This window comes from Plectropomus leopardus, chromosome 17 (assembly GCF_008729295.1).
Source record: "Plectropomus leopardus isolate mb chromosome 17, YSFRI_Pleo_2.0, whole genome shotgun sequence".
NCBI lineage: Eukaryota > Metazoa > Chordata > Actinopteri > Perciformes > Serranidae > Plectropomus > Plectropomus leopardus.
The window spans coordinates 16,073,005-16,098,792 of NC_056479.1; the positions used below are offsets into that span (position 1 = coordinate 16,073,005).

Genomic DNA, 25,788 nt, shown 5'->3' on the forward strand with positions numbered 1-25,788 from the left:
TGATTTTTTTTTATTCCTCAAATAGAATAGTTGTCCTTTTCTTTAAAAAAGACCAATCTAGAAAAGTAGTAGGCTTACACTGATTGTAAGGACAATCCATTTACTGAGAGCAAGCCTTCTTAAATTTTGGGGAAATTTGTGGTAACCATAGCACTAATTTCTGATATCTAAAGGTAAAAGTTCAAGAAACTCCTTAGAAAACGGCCATGCCTATTTTTCCCTCCACAGCTCCAGCCTCTCATATAAATATGGTACAAATAAACCAATGGGTGATGCAAAACATCTACAGGACCACAAATCGGCCTTTTTGTTTTTCTTATTCAGCTGTACATCTCTGGAGTTACTTGCAGAAACAGATTCAGACTTTTACCTGGAATTTTAAAAATGTCGCCGACAGGTATGGTCATCACTTTCTTTGCACTGAAACAAACATTTCTCAAATCTCAAAGACCGCACCCAGGGGACTATGTCCTGCTGACGCTCCTGAGCTGCTCTCCACCAATGTCTCCATGGAAGAATTAAGTTGTAAGTAGCAATAATACATTTCTCTGATCAGTGATTACATTCAAGAATATTGCAAACAGGGAAAATGTAAATATAGACGGCAGTTTTCTATCTTTTCTTAGATGAAACACTAAGGTAAAGTGCTTTTCTACGGGATAATTTGTTTAAAAATAAAATGGCAATGTAATATATGAAGTTTTTTCTCTTTTGTAAGTGGTCATTTAAAGAACGTGCAAAACGGTTTGATCAAAATTAAAAAGTATAACAGAAGACCAAAATGTAACTCGTCAGCACTCGCACTGTCAATTTATTTCACACAGAACCTGTATCTGTTAGACTATTCAAAGTGCAGTTACATTTATGGGTTAGTGCAAATTTTAAATTTGTTCTCAATAAATGTTTTTCAGAGTCCTTAGCAACAAGATGCAGAAACAGAAACATTGAAAAGAAGTTTTTGGGTAATGCTACAAAACAACAAACCAACTTAAAGGATGTGGCTGTGGAATAAAGATAGCATAAACTTTTTTTCCAAACTGCGATATGGTTTTGTCCAGTTTGCACGAATCAGTATTGCATCAGGTATATATTTTTATGTTCATTCTCGATTTTGAAGAGTAGGGGAGACCGGGGTTAGTTGGCACACTTTTTACTCACTGTAATATTTCTCTTGCATATCTCAGAATATCATAATCAACAGCAAATACAACGTTAAGGTCTCAGATGAATAAACATGTTTTATTATAAACAAAATTTAAATTTGGTAAATTTTGATTACAGACATGTTGTGCATCTGCTGGCACAATGTTAAAATGTTTGTGGCCCAGTTACAAAAATTAAAGCAACCTGTCGGAACAATTTGAACGTATATGCTCATTTTTAAAGCCAAACAATTTTAAGCAATACAATAGTGGGAATGATATAATGGGAACAATATCAATATTGCTTTTAATCTGTCAGAATTGTTTTTAATCTCTTATAATATCCCAACAAACTATAGACCATTTTAAATTAACCAACCAGACCTGCTCCCATTTGACCCAACTTTGTGATCAAGTAATTTTAGCAGCAAGCTACCATCACTCATCAAGAACTTTAATATCTTATATCAAACTGAAGCTGATTCTTTTGTCTATTAATTAGAATTAACACAATCCCATTATTTCTGTCTAACACAGTTTTATAAATAGTTTAGTCCATATAATACTTTTTACTTTTGATACCAGGCCAATTAAACTGAAATGTCATCACCAAAAAGGTTAGGCTTTTAAGATGTTTTGACATTGTAGATAAAAGCATAGAGGCCATGCTTTTGTCATGCAGAATTTTTAAAACTAAACTAGAATAGTTTAATATTTGTTGAAAGTACTGATTATTGCAATTTATTAACAAATATTCAGAGAATTTGCATGCTATTTAAGAAGCTATGTGGTTTCTGCTTGCTGCAATAACCCCACCTGGACTCTTGTTTTTAAAGGCAGGTGTCTGACTGATGTAAATTCTATTCAAGCACAAATCTGATATCACTTTCACATAAATAGTGGGATATTATATATATTTTTTGTATATATATGACCTGTGAACGCACTTAGTAGGCACTTTTTGCAGTAAATTTATTTGAGTGGTATTGTATGTTGGCATGCATGGTCAGAATTTTTTTCTTTTGTACACAGAAATTTGAATTAATTTTTGAGCTTGATAAAGAATTATCTAATCAGTTCTAACACAAAAGCATGCAGACTGATTATCATCACTTTGTTTTACAAATGCTTCACATGAATGTCACCATAGTTTTGCTTCTTCAAATTGCGTAAATGCGCAGAGAGCAAGAGAGGAAGTGACTTTCGGGTCTATAATAGTCCCTCAAGTGTCTCTTACATTTCTTATCTGAGATGGTTGTGATGTTTAAGGAGGTTCTCACACTTTGTTTTCAGACATAACACAGGAAATTAACACTTCATTTTTTTAAGCTTCTTCACAGCACGGAGAATTACAAACCTGACTTTCGGTAAGTAGAAGTTAACATATATATTTCTGCTTCTCCAGGTATCAAGTTAAATCAGAGTTTTGAAAAAAATGTACATCTGCTATCATTTAATAGTGTGAATTGCATTGTTAAGAATACTCTCTCTGAGTAGATTTGTCATACTTAATTACAGAAATTAAATAAGTACTGCACTTAAACCTGAATAAAATGACTTGTATTCACATTAAATTAACAAACATACGTCAATTTACAGATATTGGACGGTACAGACCGTGTGAAAGCAGTTTCATAACTAAACTTTTCATCTGAGAGCAAGATGGAACATCGTTTTTTCTCCAAATGTGAGAGGTTTCAAATAGCCCTGCTGCCCACAATGTATGGGATTGAGTTCCTCGTGGCCCTGGCTGGAAACTTGTTTGCTCTGTGGCTGCTGGTGGTCAGAGAGAGAAGGAACTGGCACACTGGGGTCGTCCTGTCGTGTAACCTGGCCATCAGTGATCTGCTGTACGTCCTGACGCTTCCTTTGCTGATTGTCTACTACTCACTGGAGAAACACTGGGTGTTTGGTGATGCTATGTGTAACATCGAGAGGTTTCTTTTCACCTGCAACCTGTATGTGAGCATCTTCTTCATCATGGCGATAAGTGTGAACAGATGTGTCGCCCTTGCATGTCCCTTCTTCACCCGATCCCACGTACGGCCTGCCCACGCCAAGGCTGTCAGTGTCATTATCTGGGTCATTGTAGGAGTTATTTCCTGCCCTGTGATGAAATTTGCCTCAGCTTGCCCTGATGAAAAAAGTAACAAGACTCTGTGTGTGTCATTCTGTCAGCCTCATGTGGATGAGAGTCAGCACTTCACTTACAAAGTTTTTCTTGCTGTTTTTGGGTGTCTTGTTCCTTTCTTAGTCACTTTCACTTCTTACTGTGTGGTGATTTCGGTGGTGTGGAAAAATGTCAGTATAACCACCATAGAGAAACGCAAGGTGGCCCTGTTGGTCTCATCAGTGCTGGTGCTGTATGCCGTTTCCTTTGTGCCTTACCACGTCTTCCAGCTCTATTACTATTATCAGAGACTTCATTATAACCCCAACAACAACAACAACAAAAACAACAACAATTGCCTGGTCTACGACATGTACCAGGTGTCCAAGGGACTGGCAACTCTGAACATGTGTATCCATCCAATCCTGTACATGGCTTTGTTTGACAGTATAAGAGTAGCTTGTTGTGGGAGGAGCTCGGAGGACAAAAACAGGGTCACGATGAGGAAGTGTTGAGTAGCTGCTTGACAGCTTTCCTGTGAAGATCATCGTTATTTCATGCTGTGAAATTTTACCTAATATTAATTTTTACACCATTTTTTTGTTCATTTGTTTGTTTGTTTACATCTGAAATGTACTCATCTACTTACTTTGAAACATGAGCATCTGGAATAAAGAAAAGTTTTTGATACTGTAATGTGCCTATTTTTAAAATTTATAATCATCACTGTGAATCATTTCCTTTCTGCACCATATCAGGAAGAAAAAGAGACACTGGAGGATTGTTATTCTATATCCATTGGCCAAATTTTGGTTATGATCCAAAATCTGCACAAGCATAATCACAAACATTGCAGAGGAATCTTCACTGTTGAGGAAAAACCTCTAACAGTGAGGATTAAGTTTATAACAGAAGAAATTTAATCAGATTTAGTAAGGCACAACCAATTCTAATTTAGAAATCAATTTTTAAAAAGGAATCAAGCCATTTCTCTCTGAGGAAGTGGTATTCAACATTTTTCATGAAGCAATGTTGACTTGTGACCTCCTGGTCACAGGTTATGTGAGGACATGAGCAGTTCTCAGATTTTTGTTTAAGAGATATAAGATGAATGGTGAAAATATTTAGCAATCCACAACAACAACAACAACAAAAGAAAAAAAACAGAAAGGTAACAAAAAAATTGTGCAGCTAAAATACTTTTTTTGTCTCCCTGAAACTCATGAACAATTCAATAAGAAAGTGACAAGTAAAACAGTTTTTTGTGGTCTGTACTATCATAAGGCAACTTTGTCGTGCTTCATCCTGTATCAAACACTGAGGCTCTACAATGTCAGACAATGTCATCTTAATACAAAGCAAAAATTATTTTTAACTACACATTATTTTCACCAGTAGTGGAAATAGCTGGATATTTTACATAAGTAAAAGTAACAACACCACAGTGGAGAAATACTGTTACAAGTTAAAGTAATTCATTCAAAATTTTACCTAAGTAAACGTACAAAAACACATAATGCAAAAAGTAGAAGTAGCCTTCTCATTAGCCAATTACAAAAAATGTACATATAGGCCTATTATAATACTGGATTATAATTATTTATGCATTTATTTGTGCATCACTTAAATGTTGCAGCTGATAAAAGTGAGGCTTATTATTGTTTTACTAGGCTACATTTACTGCTGAGTAGTTTAGGAATTTGACCAAGGGATATTCACAATAACACATTGTCTTTGTATGTCAGTTATATTATACATTATTAATCTGAATCTGCGAAGCACCTATAGTTACTAAAGATAAGCTATTACATCTCTTAAGTGGAATTGAAGTAGGCTTATAAAGTAGTGGAAAATGTAAATAACCTTACATGTAAAAAGTACAAGAACCCCAAAACTGTATTTGAATTCAGTACTACACATAGTTTCTTCCCATCTCGTTTTTCAGCCTCCCAATTTAGCTTGAATCCAGTGGTAGAAACTATTTAAACAGACTATAGGGCTCTTATTGTGAAGCTAAATGTGATACTTTTACTGTGAAGTTAAAGTGCCGGAAGTGTTAGCCTTGGCGGCGCCGCCGAGCTCGCGCTGCTCCGCTCTCTACGATCCTGAAGCTAAGCTAGCTGAGAGGATGCCGTCGATGGAATACGACGAGTGAGTATTTTTTATGAAAGTGTGTTAACTTCTGCTTGTATCTGAGTTATTTAATTGATCTAACGTGGCATATCAATTGCCCCCCCCCCCTCTCTCCAGCTCCAAGCCCAGCTGGGCAGACCAAGTCGAGGAGGAAGGAGATGAAGGTAAAGAGTTAGCTTCGTGCTAGCACATCTCTTGCAGTCTGGTGTCCGGAGGAAGAGGCCGGCTAGGCGGCTTCCACTTCCACGTGGTGGCCGGGCGTTAAAGTGCAGATTACAGATGTACTTATTGGTGATGATGTGGATATTTAATCTCTAAACGGCTTGAGTCAAACGTTTGAGTTACTGACATAAATTGTCGAGTTACCGATGAAAATGTCCCGACAATATGTCACGCTGTGGCCCGTGAGCAGTGACGTAGACAGTGTCATTCACTAACGTTAAAATAGCTAAAAGTTAGCAAGCTAGCTGTGGTGTTGTCTTTACTTAGATTTCAATGGAATATACGGCCATCTGTGAAATGAACAATTATGTTACAATGTAAACGTGTCTCACTTCACTTTATACATGTTTACATTTGCGTATAAAGTAATCAGAATTGAGATGTCAACAAGAGATGAGAAATGCTAGGGCTGCTATATTGATAGCTTTGAAAAGCAATGTTGACTTGTATTACGTGAAATCAACACAATCAATAACTTCTAACAATAGATCATGGAAAACAGTTTACTTAGTCTCTTATCTTTTTTTTTCCACCGAAGTCTGATTTGTCTAAATATTTTTTTTATCAGGCACATTACCATCCCCCAAGGAAACCATCAAAGGAAACATAAAAACTATCACGGAATATAAGATAGATGATGATGGAAAGAAGTTTAAGGTGAGTTAAGTTTTATTAAAATATGTGTTGCATCTGTCAAGGTTGTTCACAGGGCTGTTTGCATATGGCAGCTGTTACTCAGGTGTAGAAATGATATAGCATGTTCATGTACTTTTACCTACAAAGGCAATTATTTCTTCATCTTTCAAACAACAGAATTGTAGTTATAAATGCTTTTTTTTTTAATAAATTGCATACTTATGTATTTCCTAAGTTACAATCCTTTTACAGTTGGCTTATAAAACCTCAAATACTGTAGGAGTAGTCATTTGTTGGCCTGTATTACAAATTTTCTGTCAGTCTTGAAATTAATTTTCATTGATGATAAACTGACCCACCAAAAAACTCTCAGGGTAGCAGCACCCGCATCACTTTACCTTGAATAGACCGTACGCTTCATGCCAATTCTACATGTTAACTAGTACCACATTAGTTTGTAAGTGCCATATGTTTTGGACATTTTGACTGCATGAGATTTTGCTTCTGTGAGAAATAGATTAATAATGCATTTGCTGTCTTTTGGTCCTCTAGATTGTGCGGACCTTCAAGATCGAGACAAGAAAAGCCTCAAAAGCCGTTGCCAGGAGAAAGGTCTGCTTTTGATTTAATTTTGTTGCATTCACTTTGACATAAACAAGACTTATGTCATCTTCAAGTTAAGGCAAGTCATTTAATAATGTGTTTGTTTATTTCAGAACTGGAAAAAATTTGGCAACTCTGAGTTTGATGCACCGGGTCCTAATGTTGCCACCACCACAGTCAGTGATGATGTTTTCATGACCTTCATCTCCAGCAAAGAGGTGAGGATCTGTTTTGGACTTAAAGGATTTTGTGTCAAAGTCCGCTTTTAAAAAGTCCGATTTAAAACACTTAAATCGTAGTTTGATCAATAATTTACTTGGTTTAGCTTGGGACTGAGCACCTCACCTTCCCTTTTGCAGGACTTGAACGCCCAAGACCAGGATGAGGATCCCATGAACAAACTGAAAGGACAGAAGATTGTGTCTTGCCGTATCTGCAAAGGCGACCATTGGACCACCCGCTGTCCATACAAGGACACCCTGGGCCCCATGCAGAAGGAGCTGGCTGAACAGCTTGGGCTTTCCACCGGAGACAAGGACAAGCCTGCTGGCTCAGGTACCCTCAGCACACCATTCACATGATCAGATTTCCTTTTGTCTTTTTGCAATCCATAGTTGGACTTGTTCTTGAAGTTGTGGTTGATGTGGCCTGTTTTTTCTTCTTTCACCAGCGGAGCCAGAGCCTGCACAGCCTGCACAGAGTAAGACTGGGAAGTACGTGCCCCCGAGCCTGAGGGACGGAGGCACGCGAAGAGGGGAGTCCATGCAGCCCAACCGCAGAGGTGGGTGTAAGTTTACCTGCTGATTCCATGTAACCTTTCTATGTATTGCATACCTTGGTGTTGGTTAAGTGTAATACGCACACTTTTTCATTACTTCATTTGATCGGCAATCAGCAAAATAAAATGCAAATATCGGCCGCGATAATCAGCCAGGCCGAAACTCTCGTCAACCCCTACACTGTTCCAGCAGCAAGAGCATTCATAGTATGAACAGTATCTGTTTTTACCTTACAGCTGATGACAATGCCACCATCCGTGTGACCAATCTGTCTGAGGACACCCGCGAGACAGACTTACAGGAGCTCTTCAGACCATTTGGCTCCATCTCAAGAATCTATCTGGCCAAGGACAAGAACACCGGACAGTCAAAGGTCAGTGCTCACCTTGTGAATATAGAGACCTGCACATCAGATGTTTAAAGCATTAAAGAAACTCTAAAGAATGAGGCCAAGGACAAAAGAAATGAATAAAGCAGGTGTTTTCCCCAGCCACATTTTGTACTTCTTAAAGTATGTAGTTTTTAGTTAATATCTAGCTGGCGCAGCCAGCAATCGTGGTACACTTGACAGGGACCAGAGACACAGCATGGTCCAGTTGTCTCACCCATCAACTACTTTTTGTTTTTTTATGCAGGGATTCGCCTTCATCAGTTTCCACCGTCGGGAGGATGCAGCCAGAGCCATCGCAGGAGTGTCAGGATTCGGATATGATCATCTTATTCTCAATGTTGAATGGGCCAAGTAAGTCATTATCAGTTTTGTCAAGTGTCAACATGAAGCATGATATGTGTGTATGTGTTACTTTTTCTTGCTTACAATGTTATTTAATTATTTAATTCTCTTTGCAGACCATCAAACAACTGAGGAAACCATCAGAATAAATTTGGGGATGACGCCAGATTTTGTTGTTGTGGTGAAATGTGGCAGTTGTCTTAATAAAGAGAATCACAATTGTTGTCACAATTTTCTTGTTATGGTTTCCTTTCCAGTTTTTGTAGCTTTTTGACCCTTTAACACCCGCATTAAGACACCTTTCATCAGCATTGAAAGCTCTACAACCCCCCAAAAATGGTTCAGTTTCTTTCAAAAACATTAGTTATATATTTTTAAATTGTCATATTTAAAACTGTTACTGAAAAAAAAATGTATTTTGAACACTTCCTTGGGATTATTTTCTTATTTTCTGATTGTTTTTTTACTTTCTTGAAACCCTTTTTGTTGCTTATTTTCAGGTAGTTTTCTTGTAACTTTTCACACATTTCTTGCTGATTTTGGGCCATTTTTTGTTGAGTTTTAATCTTGGCAAATTTTATGTTGATGGAACTAACTTAAAACAAATTGTTGAACCTATACAGTCATGGGCTTGATACTATTAATATGTAAAGATTCAAGTGTCAGCTGAGGACATCAAAATTAGAGTGCTTCAGATGTTAATGCATAAGAGCATATTGAATTCAGATCAATCAAGCCAGAGGGAGAAAGTCAGCTACATGCTAGTTTTCTTGCGTGCAAATGCCGCCTTGATTGCCTTGAAGGAGCGCCAAGTTACCTGTGTGGTTTGCATGTTCTAAACCTCACAAACAGTACAACGTCGAGGGAGCAGTTATAAATTATTTAACAAGTATTTTATGCCATTAACTTGTTTTTTTTCCCATGGTGATTCACACACTGGATCAAAACATAATTGTCTTGTTAACTGGTGACATACCTGACACATCACTGATGCAAAAACCCTTAAATTCAGATATTGTCGAGCACATCTTCAATCAATCACAGATGTTGAAGTAGCTGTATTATGAGATTATTGTAGGTGAAAAATCTAACATGTATGTAATTAGTTATATTCCTAGTTTGTTAAACATTTTTTCCCCTCAATGTTACAATAAACCCTGCTGCACTTTACACCTGCTCGTAACGCCGTGAGATGTCCAGTCAAAATACTGCTAACAAATGACATTTTGCAGTGTTTTTCTTAATTTCATCACATTCATCATTTATGTTTACATACCTTTGGACTCTTTGCTTGCAAACAGCAACACAGAGGTGGCGTCTTTTGGATGGGCAAGCACTGAATGTTGATAGAAGAGTTGTGCAAAAGTTAGTTTCACAGGTGCACCAGAGATCCATAATTATGCAAGTCATTTCATTCAGCTGTGAATAGTTTTGGTTTGTTGACAAGGTTCATGCAGATGCTTGAAAATATTTAAAGGCATTTAAATTAATCTAAAAATAAGGCTTAAATTGTTGTTAAAATGTCTTAATCTTTCAAAAAAATCAAAAATGCTATGATGTGGGAGGTGGGATTAAATTGTTAGTATAAGGCAATTTATACAAGTATTTGAAACTCTGTGATGGCGATCAAGGAAGAAGAATCCAGAAACAAAATCACCAAAACACGCAAAAGCAAGGCATTTCTCAGTTCTGCTCTACCGCTGTGTCCACCAAGAGACAAAAAGTCACAATTTATGCTACAATAATTATTTGGGCAAAATGTATCCTTGACTCCCAACTGATTCAATACATTTTTTCCCCATCTTCAATTTTGAACATTTTAAAATTGGTCCTAAATTTCTCTGCAAGTGGCATTTAACAATCCCTGGTTTAACAGTCAAATCCATAATACTATACTTCCAACTTAAAAATCTCTTCCTTAAAGGCTTAGTGTAAATTTTGGCGCAAGAATTTCAAATAATCAATTTCATAAGAGCTTTATTTGAAATATTACACATATAAAAACTACATACAATTTATCCCACGAGGTGAACATTTCTCAACAACATGATTAAAAAGCACAGTTAAAACAAAACATGGAATGGCACTGCACAGAATGTCCATGGTGGCCGCACAGCTGAAAGCCAGCTTGATTAAAAAGAAATGACCGCCTGACACGTCGCGTCAGGATCTGTGGAACCGATTCTCGCTGGGAAAGAGCGAGGGAACTAATCAGAGACCTCCATCTTCTCTTGTTTGATGGGCTCTGTGGAAGAGGAAAAACGGATCAGGTTTACTGCATATTCAAGTGTTTGATGTCAATCGGGAAAAGCAGAATATAGATAGACGAGTCACCTGATGCTTGTTCTTCCTTCATTCTCTCCAGGACGCACTTCTTAAGCTCGAGGCCGATGGCCCTGGAGAGTGGAGGAGGCACTGCATTTCCAACCTGACAGACACAGAAGAAGCAGTTATGATCAGCTGATGGTTCAGATGACATCCAATATTAGTAATAATGTCCTTTAAATAGTATGGAAAACTCATATTATAATTGCTTGTATTTCCAGTATTAATATACTGTTGTTTAAATCTGCAACATCGACATATTACCTTTGAAGCTGACATGGTGTGATAATAACTTGGTAGTAAAAAAGTTGCTAATTTACACATCAAACAGACATGGATCAACATGTGCACTCATTTCCAGTCATGTTTCTAGGCAGCTGCCAGTGCCACCCAGCGTAATTAGGAAGCACGAGATTAAAGCTTTAGGTGAATGAAGGATTTTACTTGTCTGTGTTTGTCCAGGATGTTTCCAAAGAAGCGGTAGGTGTCGGGGAATCCCTGAGAACGCGCACACTCTCTGACACTGACCACTCTGTGCTGCTCAGGATGCAGAACACGGCCCTGAAATCAAAACATGCACATCAAGGTTCAAAAAGAAGGAAGCGTTTTTCCCTAGGAAAAGGTCGTATACATTTCTGAGCCAGTTTAGATGCTTTTTCGTTGAAATTTGTTATTTCAAACTCAGCGTATAAAACGTTGACGTACCTGCTTGCCCATGGGCTCAGGGTTGGTGACAGTTGTGCTGAAGAAGCCATCCCACTCCAGCCTGCCGTAGAGTCCGGCCCAGTGATTGTGGCGGTTCCCAGTGTGGGGCAGACACCAGGGGATCAGGGTGTTAAACTGCCTGTCGGCCGGGTCGCATGGCTTCCCTAAAATGACAAACACAATCAGAGATGCTTCCAAAATAGAAATGTGACCTCTTGCTTCATCCAAGTTGAGAACTAGACCAACACACCTCCTGCACAAGTGCAAACACCCCTGAGAGCGCCGGTGCTGCTGCGTCCGTTCTTTTTATCCGAGTGTGTGTAACGCAGCTTCTTGGTCATGGTGCCATCTTTCAGCCGAACCTCAATGTTGGGCAGATCTCTCCAGTCCGAGCCTGGAGCCAAGGGGATGTGACGCATCCGACCCTCAACCAGAGCGCTCATGTCCTGATGAGACACAGATCTGTTAGAAACTTCACTTTTACCATCGACTAGAGAGGAAGTGATCACAAAACGATCCTGCATCAAGTGTGAGACAGCTCACCTTGCAGATGTGATCTCTGAGGATGGGCTGATACTGTGTGCCTCTGATCTGCCTCTGGAACCAAGACTGAGGCTCTCCGTTGTAGGAAATCTCCAACGCGGCTGCACCGTTGCGAATCTCTGGCAGGTCAGACATGGTGTCTCTGACAGTGATGGTTCTGTAGATTCCTCCATTCCCTCTGTGGACGACAGGAAATTCAGTCTAACTTGTGGTCACAGCAGCATTGTTATGCTCTTGTTGAGGAGCAGAGCAATAAATAGTTCAGTGGAGGACGTTTACATTACCGTGTGACATTACTGACGTATTTCTTCTCATCCACCACCACGCTCAGAGAGCAAGCTCTGGGAGCAAACACGTGCAGAGGCTCAGGATAACGAGGCAGCTTCTCTCCAGGAGCAGCAGCCAGGATGATTGCCCTGCGGCGGGTCTGGGCGACGCCGTATTGTCCGGCCTGATGAGGACGGCAGCATTGAGCATGTTAGTAATCTAATAAAGCTGACGTTAATCATATCAAAAACTCACTGGCATGTAGAATTACTATTAAAAAAAAAAAAGATATATATCATAAATCCTCATTTTTGTTGTTGTAGTAAAGCAGAACACACAGGATGGTACATATTTTATTTCTTTTTCTCACTGTGATATTTAACTGTAGAGAGACTGTAGTACATCTTCTGCAAGTTGTGTTTCTACAAAAGGTCAACTTTTTGCCACAGGCTGCTGAATTTTGTTTTTCTTTTTGTGACAAAAAGATGCAACAAAAGTACCTGAAAATAAGCAACAAAAAACTGGAAAACTAAAAAAAGATATCTCTTAAAAGTGGTGTGGGGAAAAAAAATTTAGTCTTTTTTTGTTTCTGTAACATAATTTTACATATAAAAATATTCTAATTCTTATACAGTTTTCTAGACATTTTCCCTATTTTTTGGATAATTTTCTAATAATCCTCTCCTCTTATTTAAAACAATTTTTTATGCGATTTTCTTGTCACTTTTCACTAATTTCTTGCAATTTTTGGGACTAAAGACTAAAGACAATTTTTTTTTTTTTGCCAAGTTGGTCAAATCCCTTTTCAAGAAATCAAGCCAATTTGCTCAGGTTTAAAAAGGGTCAAAACACTTGTGAAAGGTGTCTTTATGCAGCACAAGAAAACTAATGTGTTCTAGGTTTCAAAGGGTTAACTACCATGACAATATAAACAAACAAGGTCAGGTTTTGCAGGTTTTTTTGTATCCCTTTTCTACGAATTTGAGACCGCTTAACAGCCCTCACACGAAGTTGCCGAGCAATTTCCGACACAATTTGGAATAAATATTGCTCAGACCGGAAGACGTCAGTTAATAAAGTCAGACCCACCTGAAGGACGCCAAAAGTACACTGGTAGCCCATGCGCACAAGACAGCGTAGAGTCAGCTTCAAGACCATGGAGCTTTTGAATGAGACGAAGTTCCGCACATTTTCCAGCAGGAAGAACTTGGGTCTGTAGTAATCACAGTAACTGCGAGAGGGGAAAACGTATTTTAAACGTGCACTATAGGACTGTGGGTCGATACTACCGGAAAGTTCATGTATACAATAAATCTCTAAGGGTCAAGATGAGAGTCTGCTCTTACAGATGCTGACCTGAGATAAGACACCACCAGGGAGTTCTTGAATTTAGAATAAGTGCGAGAGTTGAAGCGGTTCATCCCGCTGAAGCCTTGGCAGGGAGGTCCTCCACACAGCATCTCCACGTCACCCTTCTGAGGCAGCTTCTGACCGAGGGAGTTCGTCTTCTCCCCAGACATGACCAGCTTCAGCAGGATGTTGCAGTCCTCCGTGAACACTGTGGTGCCAGGGTTGTTGAGCCTGAAGGCCTGAGCTGCGGGCTCCCACATTTCTATGGCCCATAGAGTCTCACTTATACCTAAAAAGGCAACCAGCAGTCATGTTTCAGCGCTGCGTTGTAAAATAAAGCTGCAGCTTCCCATAATTGCATGGTAACATTTCTGAATCTTTTTTCACGATCGACACAGAGCGAGTATTTACCAGCCTGGTGGAAGCCTTCGGAAAGTCCGCCGCAGCCAGAGAACACATCCAGTGTGCGATATTTGGGCACTTTTAGTGTCTGGGGTTCATTCTGGGAGTCCTGCAGCTCCTGTGCAGCTGAAGCCTTTCCTTTGCCTTTACCTTAAAGGGGATAATTTGGTTAGGATTTCAGTGCGCTGAAAATGCATTTCAGATTAAGAAAACTGGTATTCTTTATGTCTGCATTTTCACCTTTCCCTTTGCCCTTTCCTTTGCCTTTGTGGTTAGCAGAACGAGCATGATTTGGAGGGTCCTCAAAGCTTTTTGATTTTGCATTATAGGCCTGTGAAGAGAATGTGTATGAGGATTAACAAACATTGTATGGCCATTATATTTCCTAATTGTTAAAGTCTGTCTTTCTAATTTAGCCCAAAGTTTGATCTTTTGATGTTCCCATTTTGCATATTAGCACCTGATGATCAATTACCTGATCTGACATGACTGCAGATACAACATATTGACAACTGTACCTCCAGGAAATAAAAGCGGTCAGGTCCACCACTGGAATATTCCTGGACTGATTCATTCAGATCTTCTGCGTATTCGACCTGACAGCGGCCGAGGACCTCACTCATGTTGACGGTCACCTCTTCATCGCTCCAGTAAAGCTGATTGATGTCTGTGTGGTAACTCGCTTTGACACCTTTATGAGTGTTTTCAGGCCTGAGAGATGAAACCAAAGCCGGTTAATGCTGAACAATCACTTGTTACAGTCTAAACCCTGGTCGAAAACCATTTCAATTGTCGTGTCTTTTACCTGTACAACTTGTAGAGTCGTAGTTTGACCTCTGACATGTCAGCTTTCCCGTTGCTCCTCCTGTGACAAAAGATCTCCTTGATGCGCCCGATGCGGAAGGGCTCTGGAGCGTCCAGGTTTGACCCCTTGATGTAGTCTGAGGACTTCCTGTAATATTCTGGATACAGGTCCTCATCCACGTCGTCTTTCCTGTGGGAGCGCTTTACTGGACTGGCTGGCTTCACACTGAGAGCCAGAAACGGAGGCAGTTAGTGCCACATGCTTTGTTCTTAGCATACAAGTTTGAGTAAGGACTGATCCCATTTTAGATTTTAGCTCTACTGCACGTTTGAGTGCCACCTCGGCCCTCAGAAAAGAGTTACAAATTAAGACCCTGCTGTGTCATTGCTGAGCTGGCGTTTACGTCAACACATGTTGCCAGACATTATGAAGAAAAAGAGCGCTGCTTCATTAACAAGCCAGTGGTGCTGCTGTGAAGGCTAATGTTAGGAACCCATTCTCCTACCCTGTCAGTCTGCACTGAAAATAGAGGACTGATAACATATGCAGCTACTTTGCTACTAGTAAATTTCAGGCACCATATGCAAAGAAAGGGGGGAGGAAAGTCACATGGAAATATCTCAAAATTTGGGACTGTTGCACGCAAATCAACAAAAACAATGGAACGTTGGCTAGTTAGTTGGCTAACAAGACACTGGCGTACTAGCGGTTTATTTTGTTATGCTTGTTACAAAGAAAAGGATCACGACACTATGAGACGACAAGATAATGATAATAATTGTAATTTTAAAAAATTCTTTTGTTGCTTATGCAGCAATCTTGGCGATGATTTCTCATAACACTCTGTAAGAAGTGTGCGCCTAAAGGCCTCGGGTGACGCAGCCCTAACGCTTCACCTTTCTCCTCTATTCCAACAAGAATTTAGGCACCTTACACCTGGATGTGCAAAACAGAAAGGTAAAGGTGAAGTGGTGCAGGAAGGGTGCGTGTTGGGATCTGGGGCAAAATGAAAACTGATAACCACTTCACTCACCTAAAGCTGAAAGTGTCAGGATGCAGGTAGACACTGTCTCCCACCCTGAACTGCTCCCCCTGAAAGCAGGCCAGAGCATACAGAGCCTTGGAATCGTTGTCTTTGTCCGCCAGGGGCTCAAACGGACGAGGCATTGCCTGTTCTTCTTTCCCTTTAGTCCTGACACAGCTAGAGCAGAACCTGAAAGCAAAAAAGGAGCATTTTCACAACAAGGTTGAAAAACAAACATGCATGCAAACAAAGAAAAAGACCACGTATGCACGACATGTACGCGTTTGATGGCGCTCACTTGAATTTGCAGTCCTCTTGTGGAGCCGTCTTGGGAGGCGTCTCAAAGCGGGCATACTCTGTGTCGTACCAGAACTGATAGAAGAAACTCTTCCCGTCGTCCTCGATCACTTTGATATCCACATCCATGCCACCCTAAAACACAAACATAACTATGGGATCGAGAAAAATGTATAACAAAGTGCAAAAAATAACCCGCTGTCAAGTTAACCTACCTCCATGAACCAGTTGTTAGATGGGGCCTTATACATGACGTTAACTTTGCCTTTCACATAATTGAGCAGCATGTCTTCACACTCATCCACAATCACGAGCTCCAGCGGATCAGAGGACTCTCCCAGCACTGTGTGAGTCCCACGAAGGAACCAGTGGGCGTGGAACATTTTTCCATTGTTGTCCTCCCACAGTGATGCGATCCTGAGAAAGAACACGTCATTAGATTTGTACAAACCAGAGCGACAAAACGTTAATCCCAGAGTCTAAAAATGTCACACCTTGCCAGATACAGAGGCTGAGTTGGATCCTCTGATGAAACCGAGACACAGTCGCCCACCTCCAGCTCTTCATCATTCACACACACCTTCTTGTAGTACTGCTTCTTCCCCTCAGTCTGAAGGCGGTTGTAGACAATTATATTTCGGACAAAAACACACTGCAGTGTTCTCATGCATGACAGAAAAACTTAACTGTAACATCCAAGAAGGAGGAGAACAAACACCTGAATAGGCTCTCCGATCCACGTCAGTTTGCTCTGGGTCTGCTTCTTCCTCTTAGCATGAGGAACCTTTTTGACTTTCTCCACTGGACCATCTTCCTCTTCAACATTCTCATCATCTTCAGCCTCCTTCACTGCCAGATTTGGGCATCTGAGCAGACGGATGTACGTCAGCAAAAGAGGAATACTTAACTACTTAAGACATAAGTGTATCATGTCCTTGTCACAGTATATAAAAAGCAAACATTTTTTCGTAAATTTTCTTCGAAATTCCGGTGGTAATTACACATCAAGCAACTCAAGTGAGAGACAAACTACAAAACCTTTTCAAGCACAAGTTGGGTTTTGACCTAAATTTTTTGGGACTTTTAGTCCTAGGGACAACTTTTCAACAGCGATCGCACAAATCCTTAAAATTTCTTAAAAGGCATTGAATTCATCAATCTAAAAAAAGGCCTTAATTGGTATTAAAATGTCTTATATCAACCATTCAGAAGTCTTAAAAATGGCAAAGAGATGGGAAGTTGGTTCACACCAACACGCTTTCTCTGCCCAACCTGTGCTCTCGGCTCGGTGGCTTAATCCCTCCTTTCTCTTCGTCTTTTTTTAAGATGAATTGGAAGCCGACAGCAAAGCCTAACTTTCTGTGTAATACTAAAGACAAATGTTCTCCCTTTGACTTTTTTGGGGGTGAGTTAATGTACCTAGACTGAAGTTAGATTGTGGTCACCGCAGTCAAAATGCAACAAGTTTCTAGTCGCAAGGGAAACTTTCTGCAGCCAAAACGGAGTTATACATCTAAAAGGTTGCAGGTTAAATACATTTAAAGACTAAACTGCTCACTTACCTTCTCTGTTTACAGGCCTGCTTGCTTTTGCCACTTCCCCCAAATTTAATCATGTCCTTGCAAGCTGTACACTTTCCACAGTCAGGAGACTGACAAACCTGAAGACCAAAAACAATGAAATATGGATATCAATGGTTAGGAAATACAGAGGAGGCAAAACAACTGTTGAATTAATGTTCTAACAGTCAGGCTTCACTGTCATGAGCACTCACCTCACAGACACCACAGCGCTGCCTCTTGACTCCTCCACTCTCCTTATCATTCTGCTCTATCTGATCAGAGAAGAAGGTATCAAAGATCTGATAAACCAGCGTTGTAGTGGTGGCTTTAGTCGGTCCCTTGCTGTCCTTCTCAATCTTTGTCGGGTGACGGATGGCTTGTCTTCTGGCAGCTCTCCTGTCAAAAGAATAAAGTTTGTGTTCAGAGGAGGAGGTCCATTTGGTTTGCCACAAACACCTGATTATATGTGGAGCGATGGCATTATGAAGCCGCTGGCTGTCAACACACCACAGCATCAGGCCATGCAACATAAGAAACAAGCAAACAAAACAGACACAGTAAAGATGTACGATGCAGAGTTCCCGTTAGATGCAACAGGCCAATAAAGTTTTTCTAAAACACTCTGGCCTGCACAGAAAACACAAAAACACATACACACTCTGTTACGACTAAAGCTTTGGAGTGTGTCGATCTCATCTGGCCACCGGCGCATTTTTATTCTGCAAGCAAATTTGGTAAAATTTCTCTGAATATGATTATTCCAGTCAGTTTTACACAGATAGAGCAAGTAGTGTTTAGTTTGTCTCATTAAATGACAGTTTGAGGGGACGCGTAACCGACTAAATAATTTTGTTTTACTGTAATTAATCAAGGGCATAATATAACAAGGCCAATGTTCAGTAAATCCTCATAAAACAGAGCCAACACTCTTTAAAGCATTGTCATCAGGAGTTACTGAGTTTTGACTTGATAATGAAAACAATGCATAGTTTCAGTTCCAGCCCTGATGGTGAGTCCAGTCTGCCCAAGGTTTATTGTAGGATTAAGCGTGGTGAGAAAACCTCTTAGACCCAGATGCGACAGAGCGCGTTTTAGCAGCGTGAGGCGGCTTTTTATTTATTTTTTATGGTTTTTAATGAGTGAAGAATAAATGACAGCAAATCATCAAACTGTCTCCTCACTCATCCTAAAAATAAACCTTAAACCAACTATCATCCAGGCAAAGTTCCTGAACCAGCTGGTGGTACTCTGTACGGATCAGTTTCTCTTGTCCAGTCCCCCAAGTGCCTTCTGCCTGTCCGTTTTTTATGCAGATCTTTAAGTTCACTTCAAAAACAGCTAATAAGCAAAGGACAGGTGATTTGTTGATGGCCTAGTAACAATAAAAGAGATGCAGCCAGGTGCAAAAAGCGCTCTGTCTGATCGAGGCCTGATGGATTCTCCTTTGAGAAAAGATTTCTGCACAAAGATAAAGTTTAAACTGAAAAACTACTACCCTCATCTACCAATTAACTCACGGGGGTCCCTCCAATCAATCTTAATATCTTGCTTTTTTCCCCCCATGTATAACATGTCACAAGTGTACAACAAAAAGGAAGGCAATTTCGTATATTTGAAAAACAGAATATTTCATGACTGTTGCATTAAGTTTATTATATTGAGGTTATTTTTTTTTTTGGGAGATGACTCGATAACTTTTAGATGCTGGTCCACATTCACAGTTATGTGGCCAGAATTTAAAAATGCCAGATAAAGTGAAATAAACCACAATGTAAAATACAATTCTAGCGTGAACTCTGGTATAATGCTCTTTGTCCATGTAGCGTCTAAATGCTTCACACTAAACACACCACCATACAAGCTAAGGATGCATTCACAAGGCCTACCTACCAGTACAGCAGCATGCTGCGTTAGGAAATGTCAAAGGAATGTTAGACATTAGGGATAACAAGGAGCGAGGAGCAGAAATACAGGAATATAAGCAAAAAAAAGGAAGTGGGTAACTTCAAAATCCTGAAGCATTTGTTTTGCAAAAGAGCGCCTGCTAGAAAAACTGGGTGGGGAGCTCTAACTAAATGTGTAGCATGTAACACCACCATGTCTGTTTCCACTTTGACCTAAAGTAGCTATGGAAAGCTTGCTCGTATGCTGGACGAGTGCAACAATAAATAGTGAGGAGTAAAACAAAAAAAATCGCGTCTCATTTATACCTCTTCCCGAGAGTGACTCCTGCAAGCTTGATCAGGTCTCTCATGCAGGGAGTAACAATTATTGGCTGCTCATCGGAGTCGCCGGCCTCATCGTAGCTCTCCACCTGCTCCACCACGAACTGGGCGTGGCGCAGAAGTGTGTCCTCAGTGAAGCAGTTAAAGTTAAGCCCTGCAGGAGGAACGGTTGTCTGAGAGAAGCAGGAACAGAGGATGGTCAGTGTCCTGGCATGACGTTGTAGAGATAAAAGCGCTAAAGTTCTGTGCTATCAGACATGTAATAACGGTCTGCACAGGCACAAAGACTTGTTTCTGTGTGTGTGTGTGTGTGTGTGTGTGTGTGTGTGTGTGTGTGTGTGTGTGTGTGTGTGTGTGTGTGTATGTGTATGTGTGTATGTGTATATATATATATATATATTTATATATATATATATATATATATAGTTAACTTTTTTTTTTTTTACCATCAATGTGATACAAAATTCTTACGCTAAAATGAACAATCAGATTTCTTAATGAATGGCAATGCAGCAGTAATCAAAGTTTTTGTGTTAATTTTGTCAGCTAGTTTTTAATTTAGTCTTAGCTCTGTGTCAAATGTCCTTGTTAGTTTAAAAAAAAAAAAATCTGATTTAGTCAACCTCATCCTGTTTTTTTTTTTGGGCATTTTATTCTTATCTTAGTCAAAGAAAGCCATAATTGTTTTTGTATAGCTGTGGTCAATAAAAACGGATTATTTCGTCTTGCTAGTCATCAGATTATATTGAGCATTCCAGTCTAGCCGAAACCAATGAATGTGTTTGTCAAACTTATTTTTATAAGATTTTAGTCAAGCTTATTTTTTAAACTACGTTTTTCATCAAAAATATTGCATGTTGATGCAGTCACATTTATTGTTTTATAACACAGTGCCATCTCATCATCTTAGTTAGCTGTGGAAAAAAAAAATGAGTTAATGACAAACATGTTTAGCCATAATTTCAATTAACAAAATTAACACGGTCTCAGATGACCCCTGGAAAAATGGAACCGTGCTGAATTTGGCAGATATTTCTTAATCCCCAAATACGCAACTCAGCAGACAAGAGCTCACCTCAATCTTGTTGAGAAGGTCCTCATAAGAAGCGTCCGGATTCTTCTGGAGGAATTCCACCACAATCTTGCTCATATAAATCTTCTCCTGCATCAGAGCGAAAATGGGTGCGTACTCTTCACTGGACTGCATCAGGATGTAATCGGCGAAAGCTGGACAACGAAGATGGATATCAACCATTCATACACTGTACAGGGAAGAGTGTCGGGTAAATTCAAACTTGCAGCAAGACACTTAAATACCTGTAGTGAAACCAATAAGAGCTTTTTCTCCACCATCAAAACCAGTGATCCACCAGGCATTGATGGGTCCGAGCTTCTTGGCAGGAACACCACCTGAAAAGAAAAAAAAACAACAAAAACACCCAAACAAACACATGTAAACAAATGCTGGGTTTTAAGGGCTAAGAGATTTTTTATTTTTATTTGTTTCCATTCTTGAAATGTGTGTTTTCATACCATCCAAGCATGGATTGTCATCATAGATGGGTTTGACAACACAGCTGAAGTAGAGCTCCACATTCTTCTCAATCAGTCCAGAGTCAAAGGGACAAAGGTGGCCGCGCTTGTCATAAACGCTGCAATACATATGAGGCAATGCTGTGACTGAGTCATGTACTTTACCGCAAAAGTTATGAAATACGAAGAGACGCAACTGCTCCTCTGAACTACGCCAACAAGCCATGTGTCACCCAAAAACACTGAGAATTAATGGAGAATCACCTACCTGAAGTTTGTAATCTTGTGCTGCGGCAGATCCTCATAGCTCTCAAATCCATCCTCATTTGAGTCGAACAGGGAGAGGCGCTCATCTGTTAACATTTCTGGTTCATCCAGCTGAAGAGAAAAGAGCAGAATTACAATGTTGCAGCGTGTTTGGTTTAAAATGCTTTTGTTTAGTCAAAGTATGACACCACAAACGTACAAAAATGAAATCAATTTAAGGGTCAATTTAAAAATACTGCACACAAAATGTAGTCCACGTCTTAAATGATAAACCTCTCACCGCATTATCAGGATCTCCTTGGAAGAACTTGAGATCAGTGTCATCCAAGTATTGTCTGCAATCTGCACATTTGGGAGGTGGTGTCTGGGGGGGGGGGATACAGGTTGTGTCAACGCAAAGTATTAAGACAAAAATATCAACAGCTATGAAACTGTTCTGATTCGTTTGTTACCTTTGGGGCAGAAACTGGCTTAATAATCTCAGTCTTCGATTCTTCTGGAGCAGCACTGTATACAGAAAAACATTAGTACGTTCATCTGCGTGAGCTCCATCACTATCATTAACATTCAGATGGCGAAGACTTACTTTTCCTCTGAGTCCACCTTCAGACGCTTCTCCTCCCGTGACTAAAGATTTTAAAGCATGAGCAGTGTTATATATCAGACATTTAGAATTACAACTTTACATGTTTTATTGGTGTGTAAAAATGCTTCACCTCCTCAGCTTCATCCTCCTCTTCCTTCACCTCCTTTTGTCCATTCGTAGCTTCTCCATTCAAGTCTTCAGACTTGCGCTTCTGACTGCAAGGATAGGTTTACTTTTAAAAGAGTGCAGACACTTGCACATTAAAACGTTTTTGTTTTTATAAGCTGAATGTGTATGAGGCACATGATAAAACTCGTATACGCACACTTTAGAGAACATTGACATGATAGTTGGCTGTTTTCCAGTGTTTCTTGTAACCCTGGAACTGGCTGGAGACTCTTAAAAGGAGGGAAAAACAACATGATTAAGTTTTCCCAATAACACTCTTAAATTTTAATTTCACAACAAACATTAATATGTGCTTACTTTTGGAGTCAGAATTTGCCTTGCTCCTGCGGCCACCCTTTCCTTTGGAAGCAGTTGGTGACTTGACAGCCTCCTCATCCTCCTGTACGTCCATGGTTGCATCTTCGCTGTTCTCCTCTTTGTGGGAACCGTTTGTGAAGCCGTTTGTCTTTCCATTCTGTTCCACGCCATCCGCATGGGAGCCATTTTCAAGATGAAGCTCCTTTCCCAGCAAGGCCTTTACTTTGGAGATGTAAACCTCCTGAGGAAAGTGCATGGCATCTCACGTCACATTACTGGAGAAATAATCAGCAGTAAAATTCCAGAATGAGTTACAAGTCACTCACCATTGAGATCTCTGAATTTTTCATCTTTTCCTTCAGGCTGGTCAGCTGGTCCTGAGCATCATCGTGCAGGAAGTCCTGCACCAACTTGAGCTTCTCTTTCACATGATCCTTGAAGAAAAAAAAAAAATAGTCAGCAAAGCTAAATGCTTAAAAACACCAACTTTTTAAGCGTGTTTGACTTGATAAGTTGGTTATGATAACACAAAACCAAGAAAATAAAATTTATGATGCATTCTTAAACTATTACCATGTCTTGATTTTTTTTATGGTGCAACCCACTGCCCTAAGTGCATTTTCATAACAAAATCAGAGGCTACTGGCAGCAGGAAAATATTACAAATATTGCAGCTTTATTGCTATCTGTCAAATTGCAGCTTTACTGCTATCTGTCAGCACATGCTTTAGAAAAAAACTCAACTTGAACTAATACCTTTGACACTTTGGGGAGTAATGATGTTTAACATATTTGATCTACACGAATTTTATGAGATGCAGGGATTCATGGAGCGGTCCTTAAGATTTATATCTGGATGGCATAATCTGTACAGTTCATCTCCTTGCTATTAGGTACATTGCGAGACTCATTTAAATCCATACATTATAATTGAACAAGATAATATTGCAGATTTTACATAGTTGAATCTAATTAAGGCAGAAACTTGCCTTCAAGGTGACAATAATGTGACCCTAAGGTTACAATCATGTTCAGTGGTCTTGGGAGCCCCAAGATGAATAGTCATTGGGAGGAATAATTAGTGAGCAGCTGGTGTCACACACAGACTTTTTGCAGGCTTTCAAGAACAGTAATTAGACACAAAACCCACCTCGTCTGACGACCCATCCTCATCCAGCACCTGCAGCCTGCAAACAACGAACATGTCAAAGCAACTCTACTACAATTTCATATTTGAGCGCATTTCAGGACAATGCTTTAGCAATGAAACAGCGTGAAAGCGAGCTAGCAGAAACACAGGGAGCAAAACTTCCTGAGTGGCGCCAAATCTCACACGCTGCTCCATCCATTGACAAGCTAAGATGCTAACTAGCTAACGGTAACTGGGGGCTACGCTAACTCTGTATGCGGCATCAGCCCCGACTGTCAACTGACAACAAGCTAACGCTAGCTGCAGCTACTAGCAGAAGCAAGGGGTAAAATGGGCAGCCCCGCTCACGACAACCACGTCAAGTCCAAAGACACTAGTCACACGGGGTTCATTGTTACTGTTGTTTCTTTTGGACCACGTCAACATGCACCATTCATGCTACATCAACGGAACATTATTAGCATTCATCATAAACGTTAACCTACCTTTTCCTGACATCCTCTGGCAGAGACAGGGAAGTCCTGGTTGGCATGGTAAACAGCTAGCTAAAACGTGTGAGATAAAAGAGATAAAATCGCTTTAAAATGTGTGAAAACAAGGGTTAAGCCCGCCGTTGTAGAGTACAGCGCGACTCCACAGTGGCTGCCTGTCGCGTGCTGGTTCTTGCAATGGATGCTATAAGCAATTCGGGCGCGCGGGCCGTCTTTTCGCGCGGAAACCCGGGTGTTGTGGACTGTACCACTGTGGTGATCTGTAGGTAAGACACTTCCAACAAGGGACGTCATGTTTCCCTTCTTAAAGCATTGTTTGAATGCGAAATACATTTTTATACAATTTGTAATAACTAAAACACACTTGTGATTTTCACATTGTTGTTTTTTTAAAAAGTATATTATTATATTGAAATGAACAGCTAACTCGATTCACCCCTACCCTTTTCCAGATGTTGTTGACAACTGACCAGGCGGAAGCAATCTGAATGTTGTTTACTAATGAGCTATTCGAGCCAGACATTCCCTGTTCAACGAAATATTGTCTCTCTTCATCATGTCGAATCAAATTGTAAATTAGTATATTGGAAAAAGGTTTGGATGCTTCCTCAGAAATGCCCGATTGTGAATAAGGTTAAGGAAGTGTCATTCAAAATCATTCACAAGTATCACCCTGGCAGTCACTACATGCAGCAATATTTTAAAAAGACATAAACACGAACTGTGAACATTGTGATAAGCACTATGAAACGGTTTTACGCCTCTTCTGGCGATGCTCGCACATCATGAAACTCTGGAAGGACATTTGCAGATTCACAGCTGACCATATTTTTAAAGACTACATTATTTTGGGGAAAAAAGAAGACGAAGCATTTCTAAAAAAAAAAAAAAAAAAAATTAATTTGGCAATGAGTTTTGCAAAGTACTTCATGCATGAATGCAAGTTTAGCACTAAAAAAACTAATATTGTCGGTTTTCTGCAGGAAACTGAACATTATATAAAACTACTCACTGATTCGACTGACAAAAAGGCTATCAATACACTTTACATGTGTACGTCTTATAATGTTGCTATGTTTCTGATGTTTCTATGTAATATCCCCCCTATGTTATTGTTATTGTTGTTATTGTTTGTATACCTTAAATTGTATACTGGATTTTTGTTACACTCTGTTGTGTAAATGAAGAATAATAAATGAGAACGAAAAAAAAGAACTATATCATTAAACGTCTGCATTTGAGATGGTACATATCTGTACTTTTGATTCTTTTTATTCAACAAATGGCATCATGCTTATAGTAAATAACAGAGTAGTTGTGTTAGTGCAGGGTAACAACTGTAGATGGCTCACTTTTCTGCCTTGATGTATGTCTATAATTCAGATCCTGGTTGGATATCTCTTTTATACGTA

General features: G+C 39.8%; 3 protein-coding genes across 4 annotated transcripts; 2 read left to right on the forward strand and 1 right to left on the reverse strand.

Annotated features, from left to right (window-relative positions):
- The first annotated feature begins 2,380 nt into the window (after nucleotides 1–2,380).
- Nucleotides 2,381–3,942, forward strand: p2ry11 (purinergic receptor P2Y11). Its single transcript, XM_042505629.1, has 2 exons — nucleotides 2,381–2,509; nucleotides 2,742–3,942. The coding sequence occupies exon 2, from the start codon at nucleotides 2,805–2,807 to the stop codon at nucleotides 3,765–3,767; it is 963 nt and encodes a 320-aa protein (XP_042361563.1). The 5' UTR covers nucleotides 2,381–2,509; nucleotides 2,742–2,804; the 3' UTR covers nucleotides 3,768–3,942.
- A 1,351-nt stretch (nucleotides 3,943–5,293) lies between these two features.
- On the forward strand, nucleotides 5,294–8,589 carry eif3g (eukaryotic translation initiation factor 3, subunit G). 2 transcript variants are annotated; one of them, XM_042505162.1, is made up of 10 exons: nucleotides 5,294–5,403; nucleotides 5,503–5,549; nucleotides 6,176–6,264; nucleotides 6,796–6,855; nucleotides 6,960–7,064; nucleotides 7,206–7,401; nucleotides 7,517–7,633; nucleotides 7,862–7,998; nucleotides 8,261–8,367; nucleotides 8,475–8,589. In XM_042505162.1, the coding sequence occupies exons 1-10, from the start codon at nucleotides 5,381–5,383 to the stop codon at nucleotides 8,488–8,490; spliced, it is 897 nt and encodes a 298-aa protein (XP_042361096.1). In that variant the 5' UTR covers nucleotides 5,294–5,380; the 3' UTR covers nucleotides 8,491–8,589. The 2 variants fall into 2 exon arrangements, with proteins under 2 accessions (XP_042361096.1, XP_042361095.1); XM_042505161.1 differs by having other exon boundaries at nucleotides 5,297–5,403; nucleotides 7,517–7,627.
- A 1,729-nt stretch (nucleotides 8,590–10,318) lies between these two features.
- Nucleotides 10,319–24,580, reverse strand: dnmt1 (DNA (cytosine-5-)-methyltransferase 1). The gene is made up of 34 exons (XM_042505666.1): nucleotides 24,371–24,580; nucleotides 23,886–23,922; nucleotides 23,062–23,169; nucleotides 22,736–22,976; nucleotides 22,575–22,647; nucleotides 22,380–22,464; nucleotides 22,250–22,290; nucleotides 22,116–22,170; nucleotides 21,944–22,027; nucleotides 21,665–21,774; nucleotides 21,397–21,515; nucleotides 21,181–21,273; nucleotides 20,939–21,090; nucleotides 19,849–20,036; nucleotides 17,851–18,034; nucleotides 17,639–17,736; nucleotides 16,795–16,942; nucleotides 16,571–16,686; nucleotides 16,292–16,493; nucleotides 16,078–16,211; nucleotides 15,789–15,968; nucleotides 14,756–14,980; nucleotides 14,469–14,661; nucleotides 14,191–14,281; nucleotides 13,960–14,100; nucleotides 13,555–13,837; nucleotides 13,288–13,429; nucleotides 12,216–12,382; nucleotides 11,932–12,109; nucleotides 11,639–11,834; nucleotides 11,389–11,552; nucleotides 11,128–11,244; nucleotides 10,693–10,786; nucleotides 10,319–10,603 (listed from the first exon to the last, which is right to left on the reverse strand). The coding sequence occupies exons 1-34, from the start codon at nucleotides 24,415–24,417 to the stop codon at nucleotides 10,566–10,568; spliced, it is 4,524 nt and encodes a 1,507-aa protein (XP_042361600.1). The 5' UTR covers nucleotides 24,418–24,580; the 3' UTR covers nucleotides 10,319–10,565.
- Between the last annotated feature and the right edge of the window lie 1,208 nt (nucleotides 24,581–25,788).

Excerpts from the sequence above, each read along its gene's own strand:
- p2ry11 (XM_042505629.1), top strand. The coding sequence starts at position 2,805 with ATGGAACATCGTTTTTTCTCCAAATGTGAGAGGTTTCAAATAGCCCTG.
- eif3g (XM_042505162.1), top strand. The coding sequence starts at position 5,381 with ATGCCGTCGATGGAATACGACGA. Across the intron at positions 6,265-6,795 it reads ATGATGGAAAGAAGTTTAAG|ATTGTGCGGACCTTCAAGAT; the intron begins GTGAGTTAAGTT and ends TTGGTCCTCTAG. Across the intron at positions 7,634-7,861 it reads GCCCAACCGCAGAGGTGGGT|CTGATGACAATGCCACCATC; the intron begins GTAAGTTTACCT and ends TTTACCTTACAG.
- dnmt1 (XM_042505666.1), bottom strand. The coding sequence starts at position 24,417 with ATGCCAACCAGGACTTCCCTGTCTCTGCCAGAGGATGTCAGGAAAAG. Across the intron at positions 22,028-22,115 it reads AGCCAGTTTCTGCCCCAAAG|ACACCACCTCCCAAATGTGC; the intron begins GTAACAAACGAA and ends CCCCCCCCCCAG. Across the intron at positions 14,282-14,468 it reads ACCGCTTTTATTTCCTGGAG|GCCTATAATGCAAAATCAAA; the intron begins GTACAGTTGTCA and ends TTCTCTTCACAG.